Consider the following 25,599-nt stretch of genomic DNA (forward strand, 5'->3'; position numbering starts at 1 on the left):
TGTTGTTGATTCTCTTGGTCAAATTGTTTCGTTACACGATAACCTGGACGACCAATTTTGACAAATTTTCGAATATCAATTCGAGATTTAGACAACATTGGTTGAGGTGCATCTTTGGCATCTTTTGCAGCACGTCTTGCCAGATTTGATTGATGTTTTTTACCCTGGGTATGAGCCAGATATGAACCTTCATTATTGTGTAATGTTAGACAAAGTTTGCATTCATAGGAACCAAGATGATTTTTCATAAAATATGGATCTTTAGCCAAATCGATTGTTTCCAATGCCAATTGTCGTAAACGTTCACGACGATCACGATTTGTCTCGGACCATGATGCCACACCACCACCGCCAGTTTTAGCGCCAGGTCGATGTTGAAAATCCATTCTTCTGCCTTATTTTGGCCAAAAAAAAATTCACAATTTAAATTTTAACGATGGAAAATTTTCTATTCAATAAAAACAGTGAGCCAGCCAAAATATTTGACATGAACACATGATTTGTCCGCTCACAAACACAGTTACCGAATAACAAAAATCGGTTGACGTGTCTTCGATAATTTGGTTTTTTTTCTGATTTAATCCAAAAAATCACAGTAAATTACCAACAACAATTTAATCCGATTATTGTTATAACCAAAAAAAAAAAAAAAAAAATCCATCATCTACTGAAATAGAAAAATTTCCATGAAATTTGTTACAAATTGTGATTGAAGAAAGGACCGAATTTTCTCAGTAAAAGCTAATTTTCTATCGGAAATTTTTATTTTAACAAAAAATCAATTCAACTAAACAAGAAAAAAGAATGTTCATCATCATCATTTCTAGCTGATAACTTTGCTGCCAAATCAATTTATTCTACAAAATTCAAATTGAATTTTAATCATAAAATTTTGTTGTTGTATATAAAAAAAATAGTTCGAATTTACTGATTTAAAATGTTGCCAAATCATTATTTGATTATCAAATTATTCCATCATATTGTGGCCATTCTCATTTTCCAAATAATTCTACATTCATCATCAATTGAAGCGGAAAATCATAATTTTGAATTGAATGCCGAAAATCTTGGCACTGCATTTGAATTTAAAATTCATATTGATGCCGGTAAAGAAGACTGTTTCTATCAATACATTGAACAAGGATCATCATTATATATTGCTTTTCAGGTAAATTGTAATTTTGTCTTTTTTTTTCATTTAACTTTTTTTTTGTTTTTTTGAAACAAAAAAATATACAAAAAGGTAATGAGAGGCGGTGACAGTATGGCTGGTTTCTATGTAAATGGACCAAAAGGTGAAACAATTATGCCATATCAATGGAAACAACATGCCGAAATTGATGATAGTACTGTTCCACAATCCGGTAAATTGATATATTATCGATTATTTTTCTAAATAATTGATCAATTGAAATTATCTCTTACAAATAAACAGGATATTATAGTCTATGTATCGATAATAAACCATCTAGTTTTCAATCAAAATTAGTCAGCTTATATTTGGCATCATTAAAACGTGATGAATGGGAAAAATATATACAAGAATTATCTGAAGTCGATGTAACATCGAATAATGCAACAGCATTACTACGTAATGTCCAATGGAATATAAATGAAATGATGAAACATTTGGAACATTCAAAACAACAACATTCATATGATGGTTATCTGGCTGAATCGAATAATCGTTATGTACAAAATTGGTCCATTTTACAATGTGCTGTCATCATTGCCTGTTCAATTGTACAGGTTATTTTCGTTAGAAAATTATTCGAATCCAATAATGAATTTGGAAAAGGAAAAGTTCGAGCTTGATTATCGATGATTTTTTTTTGAATTGTTTTCTCTATTATTCCGAAAATTTCAATTTTTTTCGTTTTGGTTTGTTAAATTCGATTTTTTTTAAAATTTCATTTTCAATAAGAAAAAATATAATGTGTACCACAGATGATTTATATTTTCAAAATTATAAATCCAGATTGATGATTATTTTATTGAATCGTATGATTTTTCATAATTACAACTATCACATGATGGTGTGATGCCAATCATTCAATCAATCAATTAACCTTAATGTTTTTAATTTGATTCTCCATCCATTGTAAAACATCCATATGTGAATTGAGTATCTTTAGTATCCGTATCATTGGATCATCGGCATCATGATTAGTGGATTTAGTTTCATTTAATTTTTTTATAAAATCTTTCAAATCCGCACCAATAGCATTCAGATCATTATGGACGGTTTCAATCAATGAATATGTATGTTCACGTTCAGCATTCACATTGTTGGCACCAAGATCCAATTTATTATCTTCAACCTGTTCCAATTCTTTTTGCTGCGCAATAATAAAATCCAATTGATGATCTAATCCACGAAGTGAGACATTCAGTTTTTCAATCATTTTATCCATTTCAATCAATTTTTGACCATTCGAAATCAATAATGAATCCCATGAATTTATTGTTAGGCTTTGTTCATGAAAATCCACTTCAAATTGTGTCAATTCATTCATCCATATGTTTATCTGATCTTCGAGCTGGCCAAAAGTTAGCTCTGCAATCAACAAAAAAAAATTTGAATTATTTTTTTTATTGACAAACAAATAACTTACGTGCAGGTGTTGATGCTACGGCTGTCGAAGCATTCGAAGATGATACTGTGGCTGTAGTGATAGGAGTCGAGGTTATTGTTGTTGTTGCGGTAGCCGTTCCGGCAGCTGTTGTCGTACTACTGGAAAGTGGTGTAATAACAAATCCGGTATTCGGTTTGGCAGTTATGGATGATGATGATGCTGTTGTGGTTGTAATTGTAGCCGATGAATTCAAACCAAATGAAATAGACGCAGTTGTAGTTGTGGCTGCCATTGTAGTTGTTGTGGCCGCTGTTGTACCAAATAATGATTTAGATATCGAAGGATTAGCAGCAGCAGCAGCACCAGTTGTTGCTGTATTCGAAGTTTGTGATGATCCAAAATTGAAACCAGAAACAGCTCCAGTATACACGCACGCAAATCATACACAGAGAGAAAAAATTACAAATGATTAACTCAATATCCAATCAATAAACAACGTTACCATTGAATTTGTATACAGAGAGAAAAAATTTTGGTAACGTTGTCTATTGACAGTATATTGAGTAAATCGAAAAGCCAATTTTCTTGGGTCAAGCCCAGTGATATATGCAGATTGATCATGTCAAATAAATCGATTGTTTCTCAAATATTGTTGGAACAAGAAATTAAAAAAAATAATGAATTTGACAAATTGGCATTCAACGAACATTTACAATGCAATACCGAACGAAAAAAAAACTTTTGGGTACACTCCAATTGGAGTTTGGATTTGACGATTTCTCAATCGTCAATCAGCTCGGAGTGAAGAATAATAACCACACGTATATGGCATTATATTTGACGTTTCCACATATACCATTGAAAATGAGATTGAAACAGAGGAACATTTTCATGGTTATGCTGGTAAACCGAAAAGAAATGAAAGATGCTGGTTATAATCTTAACGATATTTTCAAGCCAATGATTAATGATATGAAATTGGCTATGTCTGAAGGTATTGCCATAAATTCCATAGAAAACCAAAAATTTACAATCTCCATTAGCGCCCTTTGTGGCGATAATAAAGGAATTTATGAATTTTTAGGTATTATTATTCATATATTAATGTTTATAAATAAATTAACACAAGTATTGATTATTTTAGGTTATAATACGGCATTCCAAGCTCGTTCATTCATATGTCGGGTATGTGGAGCTAAAGGGTCCAAAAATGAGCTTGGAACTTGCAAAGAAATTATTGATTTCAAAGCTGATTTGTACATCCTTACAAATATATGCTATCAAAAAGCCTGGAAAGATGACGAAGCTGTAAAAAAAAATATCGGATAAAAAATTTGGACTGGCAAATTATTGTGTTTTCAATGATTTACCAAATATTTGCATTTCTGATTTAGCCCCATTGGACTGGTAATTAATTTATTTAACATTTATCGCTTTCAGATTTGCTAAATTGAATATTCTTTTTTTCAGTATGCATGACTTTGATGAGGGCATGGCCGAGCAAATAGTTTTTGCAATTTTAAAAATTTTGAAAATCTCGACCGATTCGGTTGAGAAAATCGTAAAGAAAAAATTTTTCAAGAACGACAAAGTCAAAATTCGTGGTTTCAGCGGTTCCACCAAATCCAAAGGGAAAAAATTTAAGCTCAAAGAAACCGCAGCTTCTGTAATTTTTTTAAAAATCAATATATTCAACACATTAATTTTTTTATTTTCAGAAATACGAATTTTTTCTTCGTTTCGGTGAAATTATTGCCGAAATCAAAAATGATTTCGATACCAACAAAACGGCATTCGAATTATATTCGAATGCAAAAGAATTTGCATTGTTAACACACTCCTTTGCGCTAAATCAAGATGAAATCTTGAAATTAAAACAATGCGCAAAGAACATTGTTGACACGTATGCTAAAATACCAGGCTGTAAAGTAACGCCCAAATTCCATAACATTTTACATTATTGGGAAAATGCATTGGAATTTGGTCCAATTTACAGACATTCATCATACAAATATGAGAGATTTCACCAATTGAACAAACGTTCATTTTCAACATCGAAAAATATGAGAAATCCCTCATATTCCATGGTGAATTTTATTCAAAAAAAAAAAAAAAAAATTGCACTCACACTTACGAAAGAAAAATTTCTTGAACAAAATTTGTACGAAGAATTTTCGGAAAATTAGGAATCAAATGTATTTATTCATAAAAAATTTTATTAATAACTTTTTTCATAATTTTTTAAATTTTTCTATACAGATATCAGAAAAAATTTTATTAAAAACAATAAATATAATTCATAATTATTGTTATTATTATTTTATATTATTCTTTTTTCATAATTTAGTGAATATTATTTCAATTATTCAAAAGACGCGCTATTAACTTTAAATATCAAATTCATGTCAAAATAGATTCAATTAATGTTAAAACAGTCTAATTTCAAATCAAAATGCTGTTGATGCTGCTGTCGCATGCATGCATCTATTTCGATTCATTTTCAACTTACGCTGTTGAAACAGTCAAATTTCAAATCAAAATACTGATGATGCTGTCGCATGCATACGCATATATGATTCTGTTTATCAAAGCGATTCTTCAATTGGTCGATGATTTCACTTGGCAAATCATATTCCAAAAACGCTTCTCTTATATCTTCTCTTATGAAGCACAAAATCCGCGCCCGAAGCATCTTCAATTTCTTCTTTTTATCAGCATTAACATTTTTAATTGATGTTATTTCCAAGAGATCAGAAAAACCACAACCATCACACCAAAGTTTAATTTCGTCAAGCCAGAATTTAAAATTGGTACCATCAAATTTTTTGATGTCCGAAATCGATAAAGAACTGAGCAATTGAAGTTGTTCCATTTTACTTTGATTACACGATGAGCACACAAAACAGATACAAAAATTTTCGTCTATAAGACAGTCAAACAATCACATTTAGTAATCACAATCAATTTTAATAACCACAAACGAAATGTGAGACAATCAAGGTAAATCTCACAAGTCAGATTCAAAAACAATTTTCAAAATGTCAAGCAGGAGAGAACCACGCTCTGCTACCATGTTACGATTCACAATGATTTTATTTAGGCATGTGACTGTGTTTATATACATGGGTTTATGTTACATCCATAAAGGACGTATGTTTAGACATTATCATGCAACACATGTTACATTGTATATGAAGGGTTAAAAACTCGCTTAACGCTGTATGCTTCGCTATAACGCTTTTCGGGTTTTTTTGAATTTCGAATGATTAAAATATAATTAAATATAAAATATTGAAAGCTCATCATCGGCGTTATAAAAATTCAGTCCACCAACGTAGGGTTAAATGAACCCTTAAATGAGCGCACATTTTCAATAAAAAAATATAATATGTAACACAGATGATTTATATTTTCAAAATTATAAAACTGATTGATGATTATTTTATTGAATCGTATGATTTTTCATAATTACAAATCACATGATGGTGTGATGCCAATCATTCAATCAATCAATTAACCTTAATGTTTTTAATTTGATTCTCCATCCATTGTAAAACATCCATATGTGAATTGAGTATCTTTAGTATCCGTATCATTGGATCATCGGCATCATGATTAGTGGATTTAGTTTCATTTAATTTTTTAATAAAATCTTTCAAATCCGCACCAATAGCATTCAGATCATTATGGACGGTTTCAATCAATGAATATGTATGTTCACGTTCAGCATTCACATTGTTGGCACCAAGATCCAATTTATTATCTTCAACCTGTTCCAATAATTGTTCCAATTCTTTTTGCTGAGCAATAATAAAATCCAATTGATGATCTAATCCACGATGCGAAACATTCAATTTTTCAATCATTTTATCCATTTCAATCAATTTTTGACCATTCGAAATCAACAATGAATCCCATGAATTTATTGTTTGGCTTTGTTCATGAAAATCCACTTCAAATTGTGTCAATTCATTCATCCATATGTTTATCTGATCTTCGAGCTGGCCAAAAGTTAGCTCTGCAATCAACAAAAAAAAATTTGAATTATTTTTTTTATTTACAAACAAATAACTTACGTGCAGGTGTTGATGCTACGGCTGTCGAAGATGATACTGTGGCTGTAGTGATGGGTGCCGAGGTTATTGTTGTTGTTGTTGTTGCGGTAGCCGTTCCGGCAGCTGTTGTCGTACTACTGGAAAGTGGTGTAATAACAAATCCGGTATTCGGTTTGGCAGTTATGGATGATGATGATGCTGATGTGGTTGTAATTGTAGCCGATGAATTCAAACCAAATGAAATAGACGCAGTTGTAGTTGTGGCTGCCGTTGTAGTTGTTGTAGCCGCTGTTGTACCAAATAATGATTTAGATATCGAAGGATTAGCAGCAGCAGCAGCAGTTGTTGCTGTATTCGAAGTTTGTGATGATCCAAAATTGAAACCAGAAACAGCTCCAGTAGCTGATGTGGATGTTGTTGTATTCGTAGTTGTTGTTGCAGTCAATAATGAAGATCCAAATGTGGATGCTGATGTTGTTGCGGCTGCTGGCGTTGTCGTTTGAATTTGTGTGATAGCCGGTATTCCAGAAGCGGGATACAGAAATGGTTTTGATACAGCAGGAGCTATTGTGGCTGGTGTTGTTGTACTAGCAAAACCGAATCCAGATGTTGGTAAAGAAGTTGTCGTAATTATTGATGGCCGAGAAAATGATGTTGTACCACCAAATGATAATGGACCAGCAGTAGAAGGGGCAGTAGATGCAGCCGTACCGAAAATACCACCACCACCCCCGCCAATCGAAGTTGTCGGCTGATTAGTACCTAGTATAGTGCTACCACTAACAGTGGAAGTTGTTGGAACGCCAAAAGTTGAAGAAGTTGTACTTGTTAGTGGTTGTCCAAATAGCACTGATTGTTGAGGTTGTGGTTGACTTGCTACTGCAGCGGTATTAGCATTGCCAAGATTCAACCCAAAGGAAGTTGTGCCGAAATTTGAAAAGCCAACTGTAGCCGATGTAGCTGTTGTTTTCGTTCCAAACAATCCACCAGATAGGAATGATGATGATGATGTGGGAGCAGATGTGTTGATCGCTGGTTGACCACCAAACAATGATGGCTGATTTGTCTGCGGTGAAATAATCGATGACACTGTTGGTTGAACAGCGACTGTTGGTTGTTGTAATTGTTGTTGTTGTGTTGGACTGGCAAAACTGAACGCTGTTGGTTGTGCAGTCGAACCGAATGCGAATCCAGATGATGATGATTGACTTGTCACCGATTGTTGTTGTGGTTGATTAAAGCCGATAGCGAACGTATTGGTTGGACTGGAAAAATTAAAACCACCAATACCACCTGTTTGTTGCGGCTGGCCAGTTGCCGTTGCAATAGGAGTTGAAGTTGGTTGTCCAAATAATGATGATGATTGTTGTTGTTGTGGTGTACCAATAATATTGGCTGTTTGGCCACCAAAAATATTTCCACCAAATGTTGTTGATGATTGTTGTGGCGAAGCAAATGTTGTTCCAAAAGCAGTGGCCGAAGTTGTGGCCGTCGGTTGTTGACCAAAATTAAAACTAGTATTTGAACCTCCAAACATAATTCTATAGATTAAATACGAATGAATTTTTGAAATGAAATGAAAATAATTTCAACGATCAAATTTTCATCATCAAAATAAGCCAATGTGCTGAGACAAGTGATAGCCGCTACTAATCGATAGTATCGATTAATCATAGTGGTGGCAGCAACATTCGAAAAATTTTTTTTCCTCTTTTCATCATCAATCATCATCATTCTTTTATTTCATTACATTTCATTAAATCAAGTAAAAAAAGGATGAAAAATTCATTATGAATGAATGCAAAATTTCAAGATCAAAACCATTGCATTACAATTTAGCAAAAATGACTGTGAAAATTTTTTTCAAGAAAAATTATATTAGTGATGAATGATCTGTCATGATGAATATTTACCATATGAACTATTCTTGGTTGATTCAATCATAAATGATGCAATTCCTAATAAATATGGTTCACCATGATAAAAATATTGCAAAAGTGCTCCATTGCTTAAATCACAGGGCTGAGTTTGAGGGTGAGTGAAAATTTTTTTTTTTACTTTTTTTCAACTTTTTTAATAAAACTTATTATTATTACCTCCACCGTTAAAAAGATGCACATTTCTACGGCAAAAATGAGAGAAAAAAATCAATCATTAATTCATAGAAAATTGGATATCATATGCACACACAAACTGACCACTTTCAATATCAATTGATCGATATGAATTTGATAATGCATTTTTGCAATCATCATTGAAACGAATTTGAACATCGTTTTTTTCATAATTTTGATGTTCCCAATTCCATGTGGATAAAGTTGCCCATTTATTATTCAGCCCTAAAATAATATGAGAAAAAAAAATCGAAATTTGTCTGTTTCGAATTCAAATCATCATCAACAACTTACATTCAATGGGGATTTTTCCGGTTAAATTTGTATTGATTATCTGTACAAATGGTCTTTCATTACAACCAGGTGAATCGAGATTAAATTCTTCATTTTCAATTTCAATCACTGCATAATTATAAGCAAATGTTTTCGGATTCCAATGTAAATTAAGATCAATTTTCGATATTGTATAAATTGGATTTACATTTGGATTAAAAGTGTTGATGATTTTTATTCGAAAATCATTCGTATCGATTGCTGTTTCATTATTTGATCTGTAGAGAAAAGAAGAAAAAAAAACACAAAGATTTTAACACATAAATTCAAAAATGCAAATGCAAAAAAAACTTACAAATTCAAATCAACACAATAAGCTGGCACTATTACATCGACGGAACTAACAATTGCACCATCACATATATGATATAAATGGCCAGTTTCTTGATCATAATATTGTAATGATACATGCCAACGATATTGAAACAGTTTTGTCTTGTCAACAACACAATCATCGCCATGTACTACAACAACAACAACAACAATCATCATCATCATCATCATCATGGCTATTTTCAATGACCGAAACATTTTTTCATTAAATTTTTATTTTCGGTTTTGTTTTACCATTGAAAATTACATCGAAAAAAACAATCATAACAACAACCACCAGGACAACGATAATGGAATTTGAGTAAAAAATTTTTTTTTTATTACTTTTGATGATTATTTAATTTCATTACCGTTTCATTTTTTTTTTATTTACTACTACCATTTAGGTACATTATGATGATGATGGTGATCATTGTCAATGTCTAGATTTTATGATTGTTTTTGTGTGTTGTTTCTCGATGATAAATAATCGGAAAAATGAAAACAATAAAAAAAATGGACAATAAATCAGCGTTTCGTAGATTGTTGTCTAAAGATTATTGGACAACAACAACAACAACAAAAAAAATAGCCAAAGAAAATGATAAAAATCATCAATCCAAATGTAAAACAAAATGGTTGTTTCCGAATGAATTTCCAAAAAAATATCATCATCATTATCGTCGTCATTAATCGGTAAGCAAAAATCAAAAATTCCATGATTAAAATGGAGAAAAATTTGCATAAATAATTGCCTTGATTTTATCGAAAAAAAAACCAATTTTGTCATTTCATCATTCATCAATCCATGTGAAGATCTATTATGAACAACTACAGCAAACTTTCATCATATAAGTTGTTCATTGTTCATTTATTATTTCTCATTTAAATTGGATCGAATAGTCAAAAGCTTAATGATGATGATCATTGAAAACATCACGAAACTTGTTCCGAATTGGAATTCATATGATGTCTACATCTGTTTCTCTGTCTTCTTCTTCTTCTTCATGTGTAAGTCCATCATACACATCAATATTACGATAACGATGGTCAAGACGAAGACGATAATTTGAAATAAAAAAAAACCAACTAAATTGCTACTCGATTCGAAACAACTTTTTTTTTACTGTTCCAAACACGCAAAAAAAGTTTCATGATTCAACACGTTGCAAGATTGCGATTCAATAACATTTTTGTGGTCAACAACAACAAAAAAAATTTCTTTTCGGCTACGGGAAGAAAAAAATCATGTTAAAGTTAGTTAGAGATAGCTCGAAAAATTTTTTTTATCGAAATAACAGAAAAAAATTTACCTTTTCAATCTGATTTTGTTGTTCGGTGTGATCATCATTGTCGTTCGATTGATTTTTATTTCCATCAAGAAAATCATCAATCATTCATAAAGTCCGTGATCCCAAAAAAAAAACAATTTGAAAATTTTGACTGCTCATCATCATCAGTCAGGTTTGTTTGTTTTTATTATTTTTTTTCACTTGATTCGATATGATTAAATTGTAATCAAATGCCAAATTTAAACATGATGGACACTTGGATCTGATCATCATTATCATCATCATCACATTTCCATCGACGATGATGATGGACAATCCGATCCATAATCGGATCGACAATCCATAAATTACGATTATCAAAATGATGTAATTCGTAATTAGTTTTTTTTATATGTCACATGTGACCGCCATAATTTTTTTTCTGATATTTCATTGATTTAATGATTCACATTTGATATGAGCAATTTTTGTCAATTTTGTGTTATCACAAATTTTCTTCTTCTTTCTAATCATCACCGTCAAGATTTTTTTACATTTTTTTTATCATCGTGTCTCTGTGCGTGTATGTCGTAAATGATGAAATTCAAATAATTTACGTTTCAAATTTATCTAATCGAATCGAATATATAGTTTTTATTATTCATCATCGTCATCATCATCATTATCACCATCATGGTGAAATATTCCGATAAAGTTATTGGCAAAAAAAAAAGATTGAGAGATCTCGACCTCTGAAATGTTTTTTTCCTTTCAATTCATTTGAAATAATTTTCATGTCAATGTTGATTGATTGATTGACCGATTAGATCCAAATTGATCTCAATTAGAGTGGTCATCAATCATTTTTTTTATTATTATTATTGGCCACAATCAAATGGTCAAACTTGTTGATTTTATCACTGAATTTAAATTTTTTTTTTGGTGAATGATTGACATTTATTTTATTTTTCTTTGCACAAATCTCCAAGTTCAATTCTTTCATAATTTACGTTTTTTTTTCTCTCTCTGTGTGTGTGTGTGTGTGTGTGTGTGTGTGTGTGTGATATATGCCTGAAGAGTGAGATACATTTTTTCTTTTCCATCAAATGATGATGCATTTTCTACTTGTCGATCAAAAAAATCCATTCAATTCAATTCATCATTCTTTATTAGCCATCTTTATCACACACATTCAATGACAAAAGAAGAAAATTTTCATTATCTTCATCATCAATTTTTTTTTCTTCTGTAAATTGCATCAATCATCATCTCACCTTCTCTACAAGTATCCCTTGTTGTTGTTATATCCAAATAAAGTATCACATGCACACATATGAACAGCAGGTTTGTTTTTTTTTCTATTATGTATAAATAGATTGAATGTGAAAATGAAATTGATCTATTCATAGTGTGAACAAACAAAGAAACAAACAAACAAACAGACAGACAGATAGAAAACATCATCAAATTTCGCAATCTTTCAACAAGAAGAAAAAAAATCACAATTTTAAATGTAGAAATTTTTATTCTTTAATAAAAAAATTGTCAGATTTTTTTTTGGAGAATGAGAATGACCGAGCTAAAGAGAATGATAATTTTTTTTTTCGTGGAAATTAACTCGATGTTGTTGTTGTTTTCCCCTATAGGAAACGAAAGAGTTGAATTATCATTTTTCGTCATGAATGTTTTGGAATGAAGAAAAACAAAAACAAAAACAAAAAAAAACAGCAAGAGAGTAAGTGAGTGAGAGAAATTTTAAGTGGAAAAAAAGAAAAGTTTTTTATTTCTCAAAATGGCAAACGATGTGTTTGTGTGTGTGTGTGTGTGTGACACACGCAACGATTCAAAAATTCTTCGTGTTCGTGTAACAAACATTTCAACTGATCAATACAAAATTCATCACATTGAAAACATTCGATATTCGTGATCATTACCATTGCCATTTCTATTCTGGTTTGTGTGTGTGTACTGTGAATGTCGCCATTTTTTTATGAGAAAAAAAAGAAGAATGATCATTTTGTTGTTGACGATGCCAACAACAACAACTAACGAAAAAAAAAATAAAAAATCTTAAAAGTCACGACCATTTCATCATGATGAAAAAAATGAAAATTTTCAAAGATCAATGCTGATGATGATGATGATGATGATGAATATATATCGAACGTCCATCACCAACATCATCATCCACTTTTTTTTAATAATAACAAATAGTTTACATCATTCTATTTTGTTGTTGTTTCTTTGATCCACACAGTAAAATGACCATGGTGGAACATTAATTTCCAAACATTTTTTTTCGTATATTGACAACATACACGCACACATGAATTGCAAGCACCGCCACCACCACCACCACGAGGATTATTTATCCAATCCTTCAACTATACATACACTACACCAAAAAAAAATTGAGAAAAAAAAATCCAATCGAATCCTGTGTATGTTCATCATCATCGTTGTTGATGATATTACTACATGATCAACTACATGGCCAAGATCATCATCAATATAGACTCTTCATATAGACGAAATGGAATGGATTGAAAATTTTTTTCTTCTTCTTTTTTCACTCATCATCTTTCGATCCAAAAACATTGAACTAGTTTCATCATTCAAAGACTTATAGACATTGAACATACACACACACACACACACACACAGACAGACAGACAAGTTTCTTAATTTACATTTTTTTTTTTGTTTCTCAATTGATTAATAATTTTGGCCATCTCTTTATTTATTTTGTTCCATTTGCTGATGAAAAGACAAAAAACGAAACGAAACGAAATCTTTATCGATTTGCCATTTGATTTTGTTTTTTCTCATTTTGTTTTTCCTTCTTTTTCATTCATTCATCAACATCTATGATCAATTCTAATAAAGTGAAATAATTTTTTTTCTCGTTTCATCACCATTACATAATCATCATCAACTACAACGACAACGACAACGACAACATTGAATCATTTTTTTTCAGTGACGAAAAAAAAATTACAAACAAACAACGATCAATTCAATCAACATCTGAGCGTGTTTATCATCATCATCGGTGATAGTTTTTTTTTGTCAAAATGATGATAATAACATTATCATTATCAGGCCTAAGGCCTAAAAATAATAATTGTCGTTTTGGTTTTGTCATTTATCTACAATCAATATTGATTATTTTTCAGGTATGTTCGAATTTGATTGATTTGTTTTCATCAATTTTTTTTTGTTGTTATCTTCAAATTTATTCGTTTATTTAGACAATAGCAGTGATTAAATGTTCATCATATGGCCATAGAATATCATCATTAACACCAATAAAAGCTGCAATCAATTCTCATCATATTGTCAATCATTATGAGATTGATACACCAAAAGAACCATATAAACCGAATCTAATTGAAGTTAAAAGTTCAATGCCAATGTTTCATATAAAATTTTCATCAGCATCTAGTAAAGTGAATGTATTTCATCAACATGAACCATCAAAAGTGAATAAAGAACCGATTGAATCATTTTCACAAGATGAACCACATATTATACGACAACAGGTGGTTAAACCTATCGTACAACAGATACATGAAATTATAACACCAGTGCGAAAAGTTGTACAGGAAATCAAACCAGTTGTTGAAACAATCGATACGATTATTTCAAGATCACCGAAAAAATCCAATGCAATCAATAAACCAATATCAATGCCACCGATTCCATCAAGACCACCATCAATAAAATCATCATCATCACCACAATTAACGCAGTCATCATTAAAAAAATTATCACCATCAATACAACAACAGGATATTGTACGAAAACAAAAAGCATTCATTGGTGATCTAACATCATGGTTATTGCAAACAAAAAGAAAACCAGATTTATTAATATCAAAAGAAAATGAATTATTTGACAATTCATTATATAATGGTGCAAATGAATATGATTTAAAATATCCATCACATAATAGTATTGATTTGCCATCATCATCATCATTAAAATCTAATGATTATCGATTATATGAAGATTAAAAAAAAATCAAAATCTTTCCCATTGTTTTTCGTTGTTGTTAGTGTTGTTTATCAGTGAGATTTTTGTATTTTATTTTCATTATTTATTTTGGTTTTGTTTTTCAATTAAAAAAAACTTTTTTTTTCTCTCTCTCTCTCTCTTTCGATTGCTGTGCGATTATTAATCAATTAACAAAATAATCATCGATAATCATTGATGATGATGACTGTTTTTTTTTTGTTTTAATTTGAGAAAAAAATTTCATTTCATTTTTTCATTTGATTTAATTTGAAATAGGAAAAAAAATGACGATGATGATGAAAATATATGTTTTTTTTCATTTCTTGTTCTGAAGAAAAAAAAGTCATCATCATCATCAACATGAATATGAAGAGAAAAAACGAAATCAAAAATTTTTTTTTATATACACAACATCAAATTGTGTCATGTGTGTGTGTGTGTGTGTGTGTGTGTGCAACGTTGATGTGTGTGTGATCATTATGGCCAAAACAACATCATAGTCATAGTCAAAGTTGATTATTGACCATCATCATCATCATCTATCGATGGCCTCCACTGTGATGATGATAGTCTGTTTTTTTTTTTTGCTGTTTTTGCTCTTTAGTGGATTTTTTTTCAATAATTTTTTTTTGTTTTGTTTAATTCAAATGAAAAAAGCAGAAAAATCTTTTTTATGTTTAAATTTACTATACTAAATTATTATCTTCATCATTGATTTCGTATGTTGTGTTATTTTTTTCTCTCACTACAATGATACCATTTTACGAGAAATTCATTCGTTTGTTTTGAACAACCAAACCATCAACTCAACCAACCAATAATCATCATCATCAAGATAGATTGGCGAAAAATGTGAAAAAAAAAGAAAAAGAAAACAGATCCTAGATCCAGGAAAGAGAAGAGAAGAGAAGTTAAGAAATGGACAAAAAAAACATAAAATAAAATAAAATAAAACAAGAAACATCCAGGAACAGGTGAATGTGTAAACAGAACAAAAAGAGAGAGAGAGAGAGAAAACATAAAAACATCAGGAAGTTGTTACATCATGGTGAATAAAAGTGAGAGTGAGAATAATTTACGGTTTGTAAAAAAAAAAATAATAATAATCTGAGACAAAAATCCGAAAAAAAACAAAGTAAAGAGTAAACCAGATAAAAAGATGGCCAAAAGAAGAGTATCAATCCCAGTTGATGATGATGATGATGATGATGACTCTCTTTCCTGGATGGATTGATCCATCGGATTGGATTGTTCCAGGATCGAAAAATATATTTCAATAAAGAAAGAAAAAAAGAGTAATCAGCAATCTGGGCCGGAACAACAACAACAACAACAACAACAACAGCACACGTATTGATCACGGAAGCAAAAAAAAAAAAGAAAATTTTTTTTCCTTGCCATTGCTTTATCCAACGTCATTACATGAATACAATTAATTTATTTTTGTGTTGACAACAACGACAAAAATTATCGAACCAAAGAATTTGATCATCAACGATTCAGAAAGATATGGATAAATTATTGGTTTCATGTAATGAAGTTTGTCAAGAAATAACAACAAAAATTAAAGGTAAAGTCATTCATTCATTCATTTATATTTGATCCTAATTGATTCAAATTCACTTTTTTCCATTTCCACTTCCATAATCATTTGTTTCATTTAGGAAATATTCCTGAATGGTTAAATGTTGAATTAATACGTTTAGGACCAGGAAAATGGGATCTAGATGATGAATTTGTATTGAATCATTGGCTTGATGGTTGTGCAATGTTGTGTAAATTTTCCATAAGACATGGTTGCGTAAAATATGTGTCGAAATTTCTTGAATCTGATGCATATAGAAAAATGGTAAGATGATGATTGAATTTTATTTGATGACAATCCATTAATTCATTCATTCATTTATACATAGTTAAAAGTTAAAAGACCAGTGTATACAGAATTCGGCACACGTGCATTTCCAGATCCATGTAAAAATGTATTCAATCGTATATTTTCACAGATTGTACCATCAGATTTGACCGATAATGGTTGTATTAATGTTTATAAATTATCAAATGAATATTATGCATCATCGGAAACATGTAATATTTGGCGTGTTTGTCAAAAAACATTGAATGTTAAAAAAAAGGTATGGAGACAAAATTGTCAATGTCAAAAATGATTATTATGATTATCATCACATGAATGAATGAATGACAATTGTATTTGGCCATTTTTTTTGTCATCATTCTATAGATTAATTTAGACAAAATTATCGGCGTAAATCTAGCCTGTTCACATGTACAATATATGGATAATGAAAATTATGCTTATAATCTTAGTTCAAGTTTTTTGACCGGCATGAAATATCATTTAATTAAGATTCCATTGTTTCATTATGATGATAATAATAATAATAATAATGGTAATGGTAATGGTGATGATGACACTAATGATGATGGTAAGTTTGGATGATAATAAGTAAAAAAAAAATTGAATTTCGAATGAGCCAACGCACATTCAACAACAATGATGATAATTATATTCTATTCTATTTTAACAATCACAGACAAAAGCCTATTGGAACATTCACAAATATTGACAACGATTAGCTCCAGATGGACTACATGTATTGCATATTATCATAGTTTTGGTATAACGAAAAATTTCATAATTTTCATTGAATTACCATTAATGGTGAATGGATTCAAATTGGCCACCTGTACACCGAAAGGACGACCATTAAAAGATTGTTTTGAATGGCATCCAAATGAACGTGTTAAATTCTATGTTATTTGTAAACAAAATGGCCAAATCATACAAAAATATTATTCCGATCCATTTTTCTATTTTCATATTATTAATTCATATGAATATGATGGTCATATTGTTGCCGATTTTATGGCCTATCAGAATGCAACCATATTGGATAAATGGGATCTTCATCAGATGCGTAAAAATGTTTATGATGATAATAATCAAGCAATGCCTACACGATTTGTAATGCCAATTAATATAAATAAAAATGATGTAAGTTTATTCAGTTTTTTTTCGCCAAAAAAAAATACTACTAATTCCTATGAATTGATAAACAGATAAAAATGGGTGAAAATCTTGTCACATTGGCCAATACACAGGCAACGGCCATAATGATGGAAAAAGATTTGATAATATTGACCGGTGAACCATTATGTAGACCAGGATTTGAACTGCCAACAATAAATTATCGTCAATTTAATGGCCAAAAATATAAATACTGTTATGGTAGTGGAATTTTTGAACAAGGAAATTTTTATCGTTCAATTTGTAAACTAAATGTTGATGATAAATCTGTCATAACATGGAAAGATACGGATGATTTTTTTCCTGGTGAATGTATATTTGTTGCAAGACCAGGATCCATTGTTGAAGATGATGGCGTATTATTATGTATAGTTTTGTCCGGAAATGAATTATTATCACATTATCTTCTCATATTGGATGCACATACATTTAAGGAGATTGCACGTGCCGAAATTGCTACTGGCGTTGGTATTATTCCACCTACAATACATGGTGTTTATGATTATGTGGTTGATGAATAAAAACAACAACAAAAAAAAATTTTTTTTTTTGTCTTTTAAATTGATTTTTTTGTTTGTTTCGTATACGAAAAAAAATAACAATATAATGACCATTCGTAACACGTGCCAATTAGTACGTGTCGCAGATAAGAACAAAAAAAAGTTCACCATTCTATTCAAATTACCATGTTTTTTTTGTTTTGTTTTGTTTCATTTAATCCACAATGTAATGTTCCACCATTGTTGTAAATGATGATCAGATTTTTGCTTCATGCATTGAAATGGAAATCAGCTGACATGCAGACAATACATTTTTTTTCCGTTTTTGTTTTGAGCACAATACACACACACACACATACAAAAAACAAGTGTGTTGAGTTTTTTTCTTTCTCTTTTTTTTCAGGTTCCATTCATGTGGTTAATCTCTTGTATTTCTCCGTAAATCGTGATCATCGTGCCTGGTGTGTGTGTGGTTGATTCTCAATAATAAAGAAAATGAGCGATTAAAATGATTTCATTGAATCCAAAACTGTTGTTGCTTATTGCTTTCTTTACGACAAAATTATTTTATCGACAATTTTTTCTTTGCCTTTAAATTTTGTGAAATCATTTTCATTGTTTCTAATCAATCAATCAATCAATGACAAATGTACGAAAATGACATCATCAGCAGCAATGGAATATCTTTTTGATGAAAAAATTCTCAATAATGCATTGAAAATTGATCCAAAAATCACGATAAAAGGTAAATTTTGTGTTGTTCACAGACACAATGAATAATTTCATTTTTTCTCATCACCATTTTTAAAGATAATTTTCATTTACGGCCATTGGCTAGAAATGATTTCGAACATGGATTTCTTGCAGCATTATCACAACTAACAGAAGTTGGTGATGTATCGCGTGAACGATTCGATGGTGAATATTTTAATTTGATAAAATTTTTTGTTGATAAATAATCATCATGTTGTTGTCATATTTGTTTATATAAAATAGAGATATTTGATAAAATGAAAACAAACGGCTGTTATTATGTAACAGTCATTGAAGATTTGGATACAAATCGAATTGCTGGATCGGCCACATTGTTTACTGAATATAAATTCATACATGGTGGCGGTTTGGTAAATATGAATGGTTTTTTTTTTTGTTCTCGTCTATCAATAATTTTACTGATTATTTAGCGTGCAAGAATCGAAGATGTTGTAGTCGATAATGATTATCGTGGCCAAAATCTTGGCGTTGCATTGGTACAAACATTGAAATCATTATCACAAGTATTACATTGTTATAAATTAACATTGGATTGTAATGATCAAATGATATCATGGTATCGGAAATATTTTGATTTTCAAATTGAAGAAGGTCGTTCAAATTTTATGACTATTCGTTTTTCATCATCATCATCATCACCATGATGAAACAAATCACATCCAGTGGAACTAACGAAAAATTTCTTTTTGCCATGATTTTCTTTTTCTTTTTTTTTGGATACGTGATGCCATTTATTGTATTAAAAAAAACTGAAATTATTGTGTCTATTTGGCCATTTGTTGGTCGTCGTCCATATATTATAATCAAATTAGCTAGAAAAAAAATAACCAAAATGTTCAGGTTTGTGAAATGCAAAAAAAAGTGAATTTCGTTTTTTCATTTCGTTTCGTTTCGTTTCAAATTAAAAATTGACGAGATCACGAATCAGGTTAATAGGTGTGTGTGTGTGTGTATGTGTGTCGATATAGTGAACACATCTGAACACACATATATTCTGATTCGAAACTGAATTTGGATCGATTTTTGAAATTAAGACCATTCGTTCTTCGAAACACAAAAATTACGTTAATTGTTTTTTTTTGTTTTGTTTTGTTTTGTATTAATGTTCAGAAATTTGTGACCATCACTTATTGAATCAAATATTTATTATTTGGATTATCGATCTACGAAAACAGGAACATTGAAACAATTGACTGAATTATACAAATGAAACAAACAAGCGAAAAAAAATAATAACAACAACAAACACAACGACATAATAACAATATATTCTGAATAATTAATCAACAATGAAATTGTTCATTCAATTTTGTATAATGTTTGAATATTCACAAAGATATTGACGACCAACACAGGTAATGCTTTGACATCCTTTTATCGAGATTTGTTCCAGATTTTTACAATCGATTAAATATCTGTAAAAGATTTTTGAGTGAGATACAAAAATGAGAACAAAAAAATGACAACTTACTTTAGACCGGAATCAGTGATTTTCCAACAAAATGATATGTCTAAAAATCGAATATTCAAACAGAATGTTCGAATAGATGACAGTGATTCATTTGTTAGTGAATAAATTCGTGCAATGATTAGATTTTGTATTGAATGGCCACATTTTTCCAACAAAATCTTTATGGATTCATCATTTAAATTCCAACAACTGGCCAGATTTAATGTGATCAATTGATGACAATTTTCAGCAATGCAATATAGTGTTTCCGGTTGTAGCCAGCCACAATTTTCCAATATGATTGTTTCCAAATATGGACAATATAAAGCCATTACCATCAATGATCGATTACTGATATAAAATGTTGATGAAAGATTGATAGATTTCAAACGATTTTGATTGGTAATTAAACACAAGAATCTTGTATCATCGATCCATTTACAATGTGATAGATTCAAATCACAAATAGAACGATTATCTTTGAGCATCAATCGTAAACAAGGCCATGATATTCGTGAATTTTCGCTAGAATAAATGGAAAAATCAACCGATTCCATTCGTTCGAAATATTCATCAATCAATCGTATGAATCTATGGCAAACATTTTGAAGACAAAATAAATCTTTAATAGTCAAATGAATGAAAATGTGATCGAAACAAATTTCTTTCCATGGTGAACAAGTGAAATCTGGCTGCAAATCAATCATTACCAAAAAACCGATAATGGAAAAATAAAAAAAAAATCTTAATCATTGAAAACAAACATTTCGAATACCTTGGAAATGGATAAATACCTGAATGTCCGAAACCGAATTCAAAGATAAGAATTATAAAAAGAAAAGATGCGCCAAACATTTTTTTTTTGGTAACAATCGATGTTTTACGCATCGGCGCAAAACGATACAATCGATTCGTCGAAAAGTAAACTGATATGATCATATGTTTCTATTAAAATATTTATTTTGATTCGATTCATCGCTGGCTTGGCTATAATCGATTTGAATTGATTTTGTTTTCACATCCAAAAAAAAAAAAATGAGACCATCAACGTATCCTTTACGATTATTTCGATCAATTATCGATACAAATCGTAAATCGACAATGTTAATGATTCAATCAACAAGATCATTATATGAACAAACACGAAGTGGATCCGTTGATTTTGAGAATAAAAAACGTGCTCAAATGAATGAAACACAACGTTTAAAAGAAACAACAAAAATGATGAAAAAAGATCTAAAATGGGCATGGCAAATATTCAAGGATGCAACATTTAATGCATTTCGTGCAGATGTTGGTACCGTAGCATTTGATGATAATCAATTGATAAAAATTTGGGATTTCAATCAACGTAATAATGAAAAATTATCTAGCTATTCATTGGAATTTAAAAGTGATAAATTGAATGATATGAACAATTGGCTTGTAACTTGTGATGCTGATTATGATGTTGGTAAGTGATATTTTATTGTATTGTTTGTTGTTTTTTTTACATCAAATTAAATGACCACTTTTTTTAGGCTTTTCCAAATGTTCATGGACTGTATCACCATCTGGTCATGCTTTATTTTCCGGATATCTGGACACCACTGTACCAAAAGATGGTAAAACTGTTCGTACTGGTTATGCATTTTTATCCAGTCAAAAAAGTCGTCATCCATTCAATCTACCTACAGATGGAATGAATATTTTTGAACAATTTACACACGTTATTCTTCGAGTACGTGGTGATGGCCGTATGTATCAGATATCATTCGATACAGCCGATGTATTTGATATTACTTGGTTTGATCGATATAATTTTATGATGTATACATTTGGTGGTCCTTATTGGCAATATGTTAAAATACCGTTATCACGTTTCTATTTCCATTATCAAGGTTTTATTCAAGATGAACAATATCAATTTAATCCAAATACAATCCGTTCGATGGGTATAATGGTACATTCACCTTCATATTCTGGTCCATTTCGTTTAGAAATTGATTACATTGGTTTTGTTAATGATTGTCAACATAATGATCTTATTGAATATGAAGGTTATTATCATGAATCAAGTCAATTGAAATCGACTTGATTTATTTATTATTTTACAATGTTGATGTGTTGATATTATTTAGTGTAAATATAAATATTTTTCAATCAATCAAATATTTAAAAAAAACCATGTACAAATCTATATATTTTCAATCAATATAATTCTTTTCTCTGCAAACAGATGGCGATATTGGTTCTTTCTTTCGTTTTTTTTGAATTCGATTTTTATTTTTTGATCAATATGATGGATGATGATTATGATCGAATTCGATCGATTCGTTAGCCGTAATAGATATGTATTGACATTTATGAATTTCAATGGCGATTTGAAATTTAGTTAAACTTGATTTATCTAATGTCAATACAGATTGTTGCAATGTACAATTGAATTGAATGTCCATTAATGTCGGTGAATGTAATTGTCGGTGAACAATTTGACAATTTACAGATTCATCATCTGTACATTGATCAAAATATTCATGACGATCTTTTGGTTCGATAACAAAATAAATCCAATCATGTTGTAAAAAATCTTCGACATTGAATTTTGGTTCTTTGTTATAATAGACATTTTCTAGCTGAAGAAATCTTGTCATACCGGATTGGGCGGCCAAATCACAAACATAGACACCTATTCTAGAAGTTTCAGATTTTGATTGCCAATTATTTTTTCGGATATCGTCATTAACAATTTGGATTGCATAACCACCAGGATAATTATAGCTTGAAATGTATAATTTGATAATTGTCAGTGTTAGATTTAGTAATAGATTAACGATAAGACCATAGAGAAAAAATTGTTTCAAACGTTTGATGAAATAAATCGATATTGAATTGGTCAATATTATGGTTTTCATTGTAGTTTGTTTTGACATTTTCATCATCAATTCGAACACATAACGTTGAAATTGAGCAATGAGATCCATCATTGTGACGATGATATGAGCAAATGTTGTATTCAATAAAGGCACAGCATAGATGATGAATCGTAGTTCTTTATGTGGTAGAAATGAATAAAGAAATATGAACAAAATGGATACAAATGTATATGGATGACCGAATCGTGACCACCAAAAACAGGCAAATGGTAACAATAAAATTGTTGTGAAAAATATGTTTGGCAAAACATTGATAAAATACCAATAAAATGGTTGAACACCCCAAAGATGAGATTTATTTTCAACAATATTGAACCATATTGTATCGCCTATGTACAAAAAATTAAAATTGTCAACAAAAAAAAAATTAAATAACAATACACTAACCTTCGGGCCAAATCCATTTGTTCCACATGAATGAATCAAACAATATGGTTAATGATAATGAAAAAATACCACTTGGAATTCCATAAACAAAAACATTGATCAATGATAATCTTTGTGTATAGAAACATTCAATCAAACAGATTGCTGAAAACAATATAATAGTTTCAAAACGTATGACAATCACTGTGAAAGCAAATAAAAATATAAACATTGACCATTGGTTACGGTTCCAATAATCATAAGCGAATAACATGAATATCAATGCATATGTATTCGGTAATGGACGTGATGCATAGAAAATTAAATGAAATTGTGTGATTGTTATCAATGTCAACCAAATGGCAATCGATGATCCATTACGATGACTAGCTTGTATTGAATGAATAAATCTTCCGAATGCAAATGTAAAACAAAACAATAATGATAAACGTGATAGAATTTGTGATGGAAATTTATCCAATGATTCGGATTGTAACCAACAGAATGGTTTAGCCAATATGGCCACAATAAAATTCGTTATAAATGTTCGATGTACAACACCGGGAAAATTTTCATGATCCCAAATGGCCACAGAATCGTTCGATAGCCATGGCGATAATTTTGATAGATAAAGAAAATCATGACAAGCTTGTATGCCGAATGATTCTTCTACTTTTGTATATGGAACAATAAATAAATGTAAAGAAGAAATGATAAAAATAAGAATCGTTAAAAGAACCGCAGAATTCTTCATGATTCATCATATGTGTGTAAAATTATGATTATATATTCCCAGATGATAATCGAATCCATCTGGGAGAAAAAAAACAACCATCATGTGCCATCTATCCACAGCCAATAGAGTTAATCATTATAAATTGAATTTTATTCTATGTCGCTTAAATTTCCACTGTAAACTGCAATTTTTACACTCTGCAAGTATAAAAAACTGTATTAACTTGGCATTTGATGCGGGGAAGCCGAGCTGGACATTCCTAATTATTTTCAGTACAAACATAACTATTTAGTATGAGCTACTCAGTGTGTGTCTGAGCATGCGGAAAAACTTTTGAATGCCGCTGAACAGTTCGTCCAGCTTAGAAGTAGAAGTCGCTTCCAAAGAAACGCATTCTGTGGTATGTAGCTTTGACAAAGCTTTTTTTCATTGTTCTAGCTCAGCACACGTTGCTGCAGCTTTTGCATCCAATAGATGGTGCAGTCATTCAATAGAACATAGAAAGAGTTCGAATTCGAATTTTTCGAATTGATTATTGTGATAATACATGTGTCACACGTGATTTTCATTTTGTGTGCCTGTGTGATTGTGTATTTGATGTTGAAATCTTGCTTGAAGACTGCATTTATTGGAATGATTTTTTCTGTTTTTGTTTCCATGATCTATGATCTACTCATCGTTTGGTAAGTTATTTCGGTTATTTAACCTGATTACACCTAAAATACCTGATAACTTTTTTCATTTAAAATAAAGAAAATGGAGCATTTACGATATTGCAGAAAGCCACAGCGGTTGACGATTCAATGTTGAGTGTCTTCATGAGATAAACCCACAAGGTTATCCTATAGGATCTATAGACACAAACTTGGATTAAACATTGGATCGATTATCATGTTCAGTCGCAATATTGAACCACAAAGTGGTTTGCTCAATGGCACGCGTTTATTTGTAAATAATAGACGCAGCATTGAAGCTCGAATATTGACAAGGAGGCTATGATTCATTTTGCAGCAAAACGATCGAGATCTTAAGCTACCATTTAAATCGGTGCGTGGACGATTTCCTGTCTTATTGGCTTTTGCTCTGACAATTAATGTTTTAAGGGAAATCTTTCGATAAAATAAGTGTGTACCT

At 30.6% G+C, this 25,599-nt stretch overlaps 11 protein-coding genes across 23 annotated transcripts in view; 5 read left to right on the forward strand and 6 right to left on the reverse strand.

Moving 5' to 3' along the window:
• Window positions 1–527, reverse strand: part of Sf3a2 (splicing factor 3a subunit 2) — a 1,428-nt gene extending 901 nt beyond the window's left edge. The window contains exon 1 of one of the 2 annotated variants that reach the window (XR_012832193.1): window positions 1–527. This exon is cut by the window's left edge and continues 16 nt beyond it. Coding sequence is in view for 1 of the 2 variants with exons in the window: in XM_047064570.2 (XP_046920526.2) it covers window positions 1–386 (386 nt within the window). In the remaining variant the exon portion in view is untranslated. The other variant, XM_047064570.2, reaches the window with a different exon arrangement.
• On the forward strand, window positions 517–1,941 carry LOC124500491 (transmembrane emp24 domain-containing protein B). The gene is made up of 3 exons (XM_047064571.2): window positions 517–1,168; window positions 1,244–1,364; window positions 1,436–1,941. The coding sequence occupies exons 1-3, from the start codon at window positions 938–940 to the stop codon at window positions 1,813–1,815; spliced, it is 732 nt and encodes a 243-aa protein (XP_046920527.1). The 5' UTR covers window positions 517–937; the 3' UTR covers window positions 1,816–1,941.
• A 3-nt stretch (window positions 1,942–1,944) lies between these two features.
• LOC142597463 (nuclear pore glycoprotein p62-like) lies at window positions 1,945–5,890 on the reverse strand. The gene is made up of 2 exons (XM_075730256.1): window positions 2,616–5,890; window positions 1,945–2,557 (listed from the first exon to the last, which is right to left on the reverse strand). Exons 1-2 carry the CDS (start codon window positions 2,866–2,868, stop codon window positions 2,061–2,063), a joined length of 750 nt encoding a protein of 249 aa, XP_075586371.1. The 5' UTR covers window positions 2,869–5,890; the 3' UTR covers window positions 1,945–2,060.
• Window positions 5,891–5,979: 89 nt separating this feature from the next.
• Window positions 5,980–8,278, reverse strand: LOC124489770 (uncharacterized). Its single transcript, XM_047052156.2, has 2 exons — window positions 6,653–8,278; window positions 5,980–6,594 (listed from the first exon to the last, which is right to left on the reverse strand). The coding sequence occupies exons 1-2, from the start codon at window positions 8,166–8,168 to the stop codon at window positions 6,086–6,088; spliced, it is 2,025 nt and encodes a 674-aa protein (XP_046908112.2). The 5' UTR covers window positions 8,169–8,278; the 3' UTR covers window positions 5,980–6,085.
• A 74-nt stretch (window positions 8,279–8,352) lies between these two features.
• On the reverse strand, window positions 8,353–9,703 carry LOC124489771 (uncharacterized). Of its 2 annotated transcripts, XM_047052161.2 has the most exons (6): window positions 9,374–9,649; window positions 9,040–9,296; window positions 8,830–8,970; window positions 8,728–8,753; window positions 8,545–8,653; window positions 8,353–8,479 (listed from the first exon to the last, which is right to left on the reverse strand). In XM_047052161.2, the coding sequence occupies exons 1-6, from the start codon at window positions 9,607–9,609 to the stop codon at window positions 8,460–8,462; spliced, it is 789 nt and encodes a 262-aa protein (XP_046908117.2). In that variant the 5' UTR covers window positions 9,610–9,649; the 3' UTR covers window positions 8,353–8,459. The 2 variants fall into 2 exon arrangements, 1 of the variants encoding a protein (XP_046908117.2); XR_012832194.1 differs by lacking the exon at window positions 8,728–8,753 and having other exon boundaries at window positions 8,818–8,970; window positions 9,374–9,703.
• On the forward strand, window positions 8,457–14,801 carry LOC124490818 (uncharacterized). 9 transcript variants are annotated; one of them, XM_075730253.1, is made up of 5 exons: window positions 8,457–8,665; window positions 8,744–9,712; window positions 9,798–10,854; window positions 13,430–13,837; window positions 13,913–14,801. In XM_075730253.1, exons 4-5 carry the CDS (start codon window positions 13,736–13,738, stop codon window positions 14,675–14,677), a joined length of 867 nt encoding a protein of 288 aa, XP_075586368.1. In that variant the 5' UTR covers window positions 8,457–8,665; window positions 8,744–9,712; window positions 9,798–10,854; window positions 13,430–13,735; the 3' UTR covers window positions 14,678–14,801. The 9 variants fall into 9 exon arrangements, with proteins under 9 accessions (XP_075586368.1, XP_075586362.1, XP_075586370.1 ...); XM_075730247.1 differs by lacking the exons at window positions 8,457–8,665; window positions 8,744–9,712 and having other exon boundaries at window positions 10,490–10,854; window positions 12,308–13,837; XM_075730255.1 differs by lacking the exons at window positions 8,457–8,665; window positions 8,744–9,712 and having other exon boundaries at window positions 10,579–10,854; window positions 13,642–13,837.
• A 614-nt stretch (window positions 14,802–15,415) lies between these two features.
• On the forward strand, window positions 15,416–18,547 carry ninaB (neither inactivation nor afterpotential B). The gene is made up of 6 exons (XM_047053370.2): window positions 15,416–16,248; window positions 16,343–16,527; window positions 16,592–16,810; window positions 16,918–17,122; window positions 17,231–17,691; window positions 17,757–18,547. Exons 1-6 carry the CDS (start codon window positions 16,188–16,190, stop codon window positions 18,243–18,245), a joined length of 1,620 nt encoding a protein of 539 aa, XP_046909326.1. The 5' UTR covers window positions 15,416–16,187; the 3' UTR covers window positions 18,246–18,547.
• Window positions 18,548–18,569: 22 nt separating this feature from the next.
• Gnpnat (glucosamine 6-phosphate N-acetyltransferase) lies at window positions 18,570–19,765 on the forward strand. The gene is made up of 4 exons (XM_047053375.2): window positions 18,570–18,969; window positions 19,035–19,142; window positions 19,221–19,348; window positions 19,409–19,765. Exons 1-4 carry the CDS (start codon window positions 18,882–18,884, stop codon window positions 19,640–19,642), a joined length of 558 nt encoding a protein of 185 aa, XP_046909331.2. The 5' UTR covers window positions 18,570–18,881; the 3' UTR covers window positions 19,643–19,765.
• A 119-nt stretch (window positions 19,766–19,884) lies between these two features.
• Window positions 19,885–21,387, reverse strand: LOC124490819 (uncharacterized). 3 transcript variants are annotated; one of them, XM_075730245.1, is made up of 3 exons: window positions 21,243–21,387; window positions 20,470–21,136; window positions 19,885–20,413 (listed from the first exon to the last, which is right to left on the reverse strand). In XM_075730245.1, exons 1-3 carry the CDS (start codon window positions 21,385–21,387, stop codon window positions 20,302–20,304), a joined length of 924 nt encoding a protein of 307 aa, XP_075586360.1. In that variant the 3' UTR covers window positions 19,885–20,301. The 3 variants fall into 3 exon arrangements, with proteins under 3 accessions (XP_075586360.1, XP_075586361.1, XP_046909329.2); XM_075730246.1 differs by having other exon boundaries at window positions 20,470–21,140; window positions 21,243–21,357; XM_047053373.2 differs by lacking the exon at window positions 21,243–21,387 and having other exon boundaries at window positions 20,470–21,164.
• Window positions 21,378–22,626, forward strand: CIA30 (complex I intermediate-associated protein 30). The gene is made up of 2 exons (XM_047053371.2): window positions 21,378–21,901; window positions 21,969–22,626. The coding sequence occupies exons 1-2, from the start codon at window positions 21,484–21,486 to the stop codon at window positions 22,523–22,525; spliced, it is 975 nt and encodes a 324-aa protein (XP_046909327.2). The 5' UTR covers window positions 21,378–21,483; the 3' UTR covers window positions 22,526–22,626.
• On the reverse strand, window positions 21,700–24,543 carry Alg12 (Alg12 alpha-1,6-mannosyltransferase). Its single transcript, XM_047053369.2, has 2 exons — window positions 23,751–24,543; window positions 21,700–23,692 (listed from the first exon to the last, which is right to left on the reverse strand). The coding sequence occupies exons 1-2, from the start codon at window positions 24,481–24,483 to the stop codon at window positions 22,722–22,724; spliced, it is 1,704 nt and encodes a 567-aa protein (XP_046909325.2). The 5' UTR covers window positions 24,484–24,543; the 3' UTR covers window positions 21,700–22,721.
• Between the last annotated feature and the right edge of the window lie 1,056 nt (window positions 24,544–25,599).

The sequence above is a fragment of the Dermatophagoides farinae genome, chromosome 4 (genome assembly GCF_024713945.1).
Source record: "Dermatophagoides farinae isolate YC_2012a chromosome 4, ASM2471394v1, whole genome shotgun sequence".
Lineage (NCBI taxonomy): Eukaryota > Metazoa > Arthropoda > Arachnida > Sarcoptiformes > Pyroglyphidae > Dermatophagoides > Dermatophagoides farinae.

Bases quoted from the DNA above. Each gene is read 5' to 3' on its own strand.
- LOC124489770 (XM_047052156.2), bottom strand. From the start codon at position 8,168: ATGTTTGGAGGTTCAAATACTAGTTTTAATTTTGGTCAACAACCGACG. The intron at 6,595-6,652 runs GTAAGTTATTTG...TGTTGATTGCAG, and splicing joins CGTAGCATCAACACCTGCAC to AGCTAACTTTTGGCCAGCTC.
- LOC124489771 (XM_047052161.2), bottom strand. From the start codon at position 9,609: ATGTTTCGGTCATTGAAAATAGCCATGATGATGATGATGATGATGATT. The intron at 8,754-8,829 runs GTCAGTTTGTGT...TTTTTGCCGTAG, and splicing joins ATCAATTGATATTGAAAGTG to AAATGTGCATCTTTTTAACG. The intron at 8,480-8,544 runs GTAAATATTCAT...AAATTTTCACAG, and splicing joins AACCAAGAATAGTTCATATG to TCATTTTTGCTAAATTGTAA.
- LOC142597463 (XM_075730256.1), bottom strand. From the start codon at position 2,868: ATGGCAGCCACAACTACAACTGCGTCTATTTCATTTGGTTTGAATTCA. The intron at 2,558-2,615 runs GTAAGTTATTTG...TGTTGATTGCAG, and splicing joins CGTAGCATCAACACCTGCAC to AGCTAACTTTTGGCCAGCTC.
- Alg12 (XM_047053369.2), bottom strand. From the start codon at position 24,483: ATGAAGAATTCTGCGGTTCTTTTAACGATTCTTATTTTTATCATTTCT. The intron at 23,693-23,750 runs GTTAGTGTATTG...TTTTGTACATAG, and splicing joins CAAATGGATTTGGCCCGAAG to GCGATACAATATGGTTCAAT.
- LOC124490818 (XM_075730253.1), top strand. From the start codon at position 13,736: ATGATGATAATAACATTATCATTATCAGGCCTAAGGCCTAAAAATAAT. The intron at 13,838-13,912 runs GTATGTTCGAAT...TCGTTTATTTAG, and splicing joins CAATATTGATTATTTTTCAG to ACAATAGCAGTGATTAAATG.
- ninaB (XM_047053370.2), top strand. From the start codon at position 16,188: ATGGATAAATTATTGGTTTCATGTAATGAAGTTTGTCAAGAAATAACA. The intron at 16,811-16,917 runs GTATGGAGACAA...ATCATTCTATAG, and splicing joins CATTGAATGTTAAAAAAAAG to ATTAATTTAGACAAAATTAT. The intron at 17,123-17,230 runs GTAAGTTTGGAT...TAACAATCACAG, and splicing joins TGATGACACTAATGATGATG to ACAAAAGCCTATTGGAACAT.
- LOC124490819 (XM_075730245.1), bottom strand. From the start codon at position 21,387: ATGATCATATCAGTTTACTTTTCGACGAATCGATTGTATCGTTTTGCG. The intron at 21,137-21,242 runs GTATTTATCCAT...ATTTGCAGCCAG, and splicing joins ATTCGGTTTCGGACATTCAG to ATTTCACTTGTTCACCATGG. The intron at 20,414-20,469 runs GTAAGTTGTCAT...AATCTTTTACAG, and splicing joins ATCACTGATTCCGGTCTAAA to ATATTTAATCGATTGTAAAA.
- Gnpnat (XM_047053375.2), top strand. From the start codon at position 18,882: ATGACATCATCAGCAGCAATGGAATATCTTTTTGATGAAAAAATTCTC. The intron at 19,143-19,220 runs GTGAATATTTTA...TATATAAAATAG, and splicing joins ATCGCGTGAACGATTCGATG to AGATATTTGATAAAATGAAA. The intron at 19,349-19,408 runs GTAAATATGAAT...CTGATTATTTAG, and splicing joins TCATACATGGTGGCGGTTTG to CGTGCAAGAATCGAAGATGT.
- CIA30 (XM_047053371.2), top strand. From the start codon at position 21,484: ATGAGACCATCAACGTATCCTTTACGATTATTTCGATCAATTATCGAT. The intron at 21,902-21,968 runs GTAAGTGATATT...CACTTTTTTTAG, and splicing joins TGATGCTGATTATGATGTTG to GCTTTTCCAAATGTTCATGG.
- LOC124500491 (XM_047064571.2), top strand. From the start codon at position 938: ATGTTGCCAAATCATTATTTGATTATCAAATTATTCCATCATATTGTG. The intron at 1,169-1,243 runs GTAAATTGTAAT...ATATACAAAAAG, and splicing joins CATTATATATTGCTTTTCAG to GTAATGAGAGGCGGTGACAG. The intron at 1,365-1,435 runs GTAAATTGATAT...ACAAATAAACAG, and splicing joins TAGTACTGTTCCACAATCCG to GATATTATAGTCTATGTATC.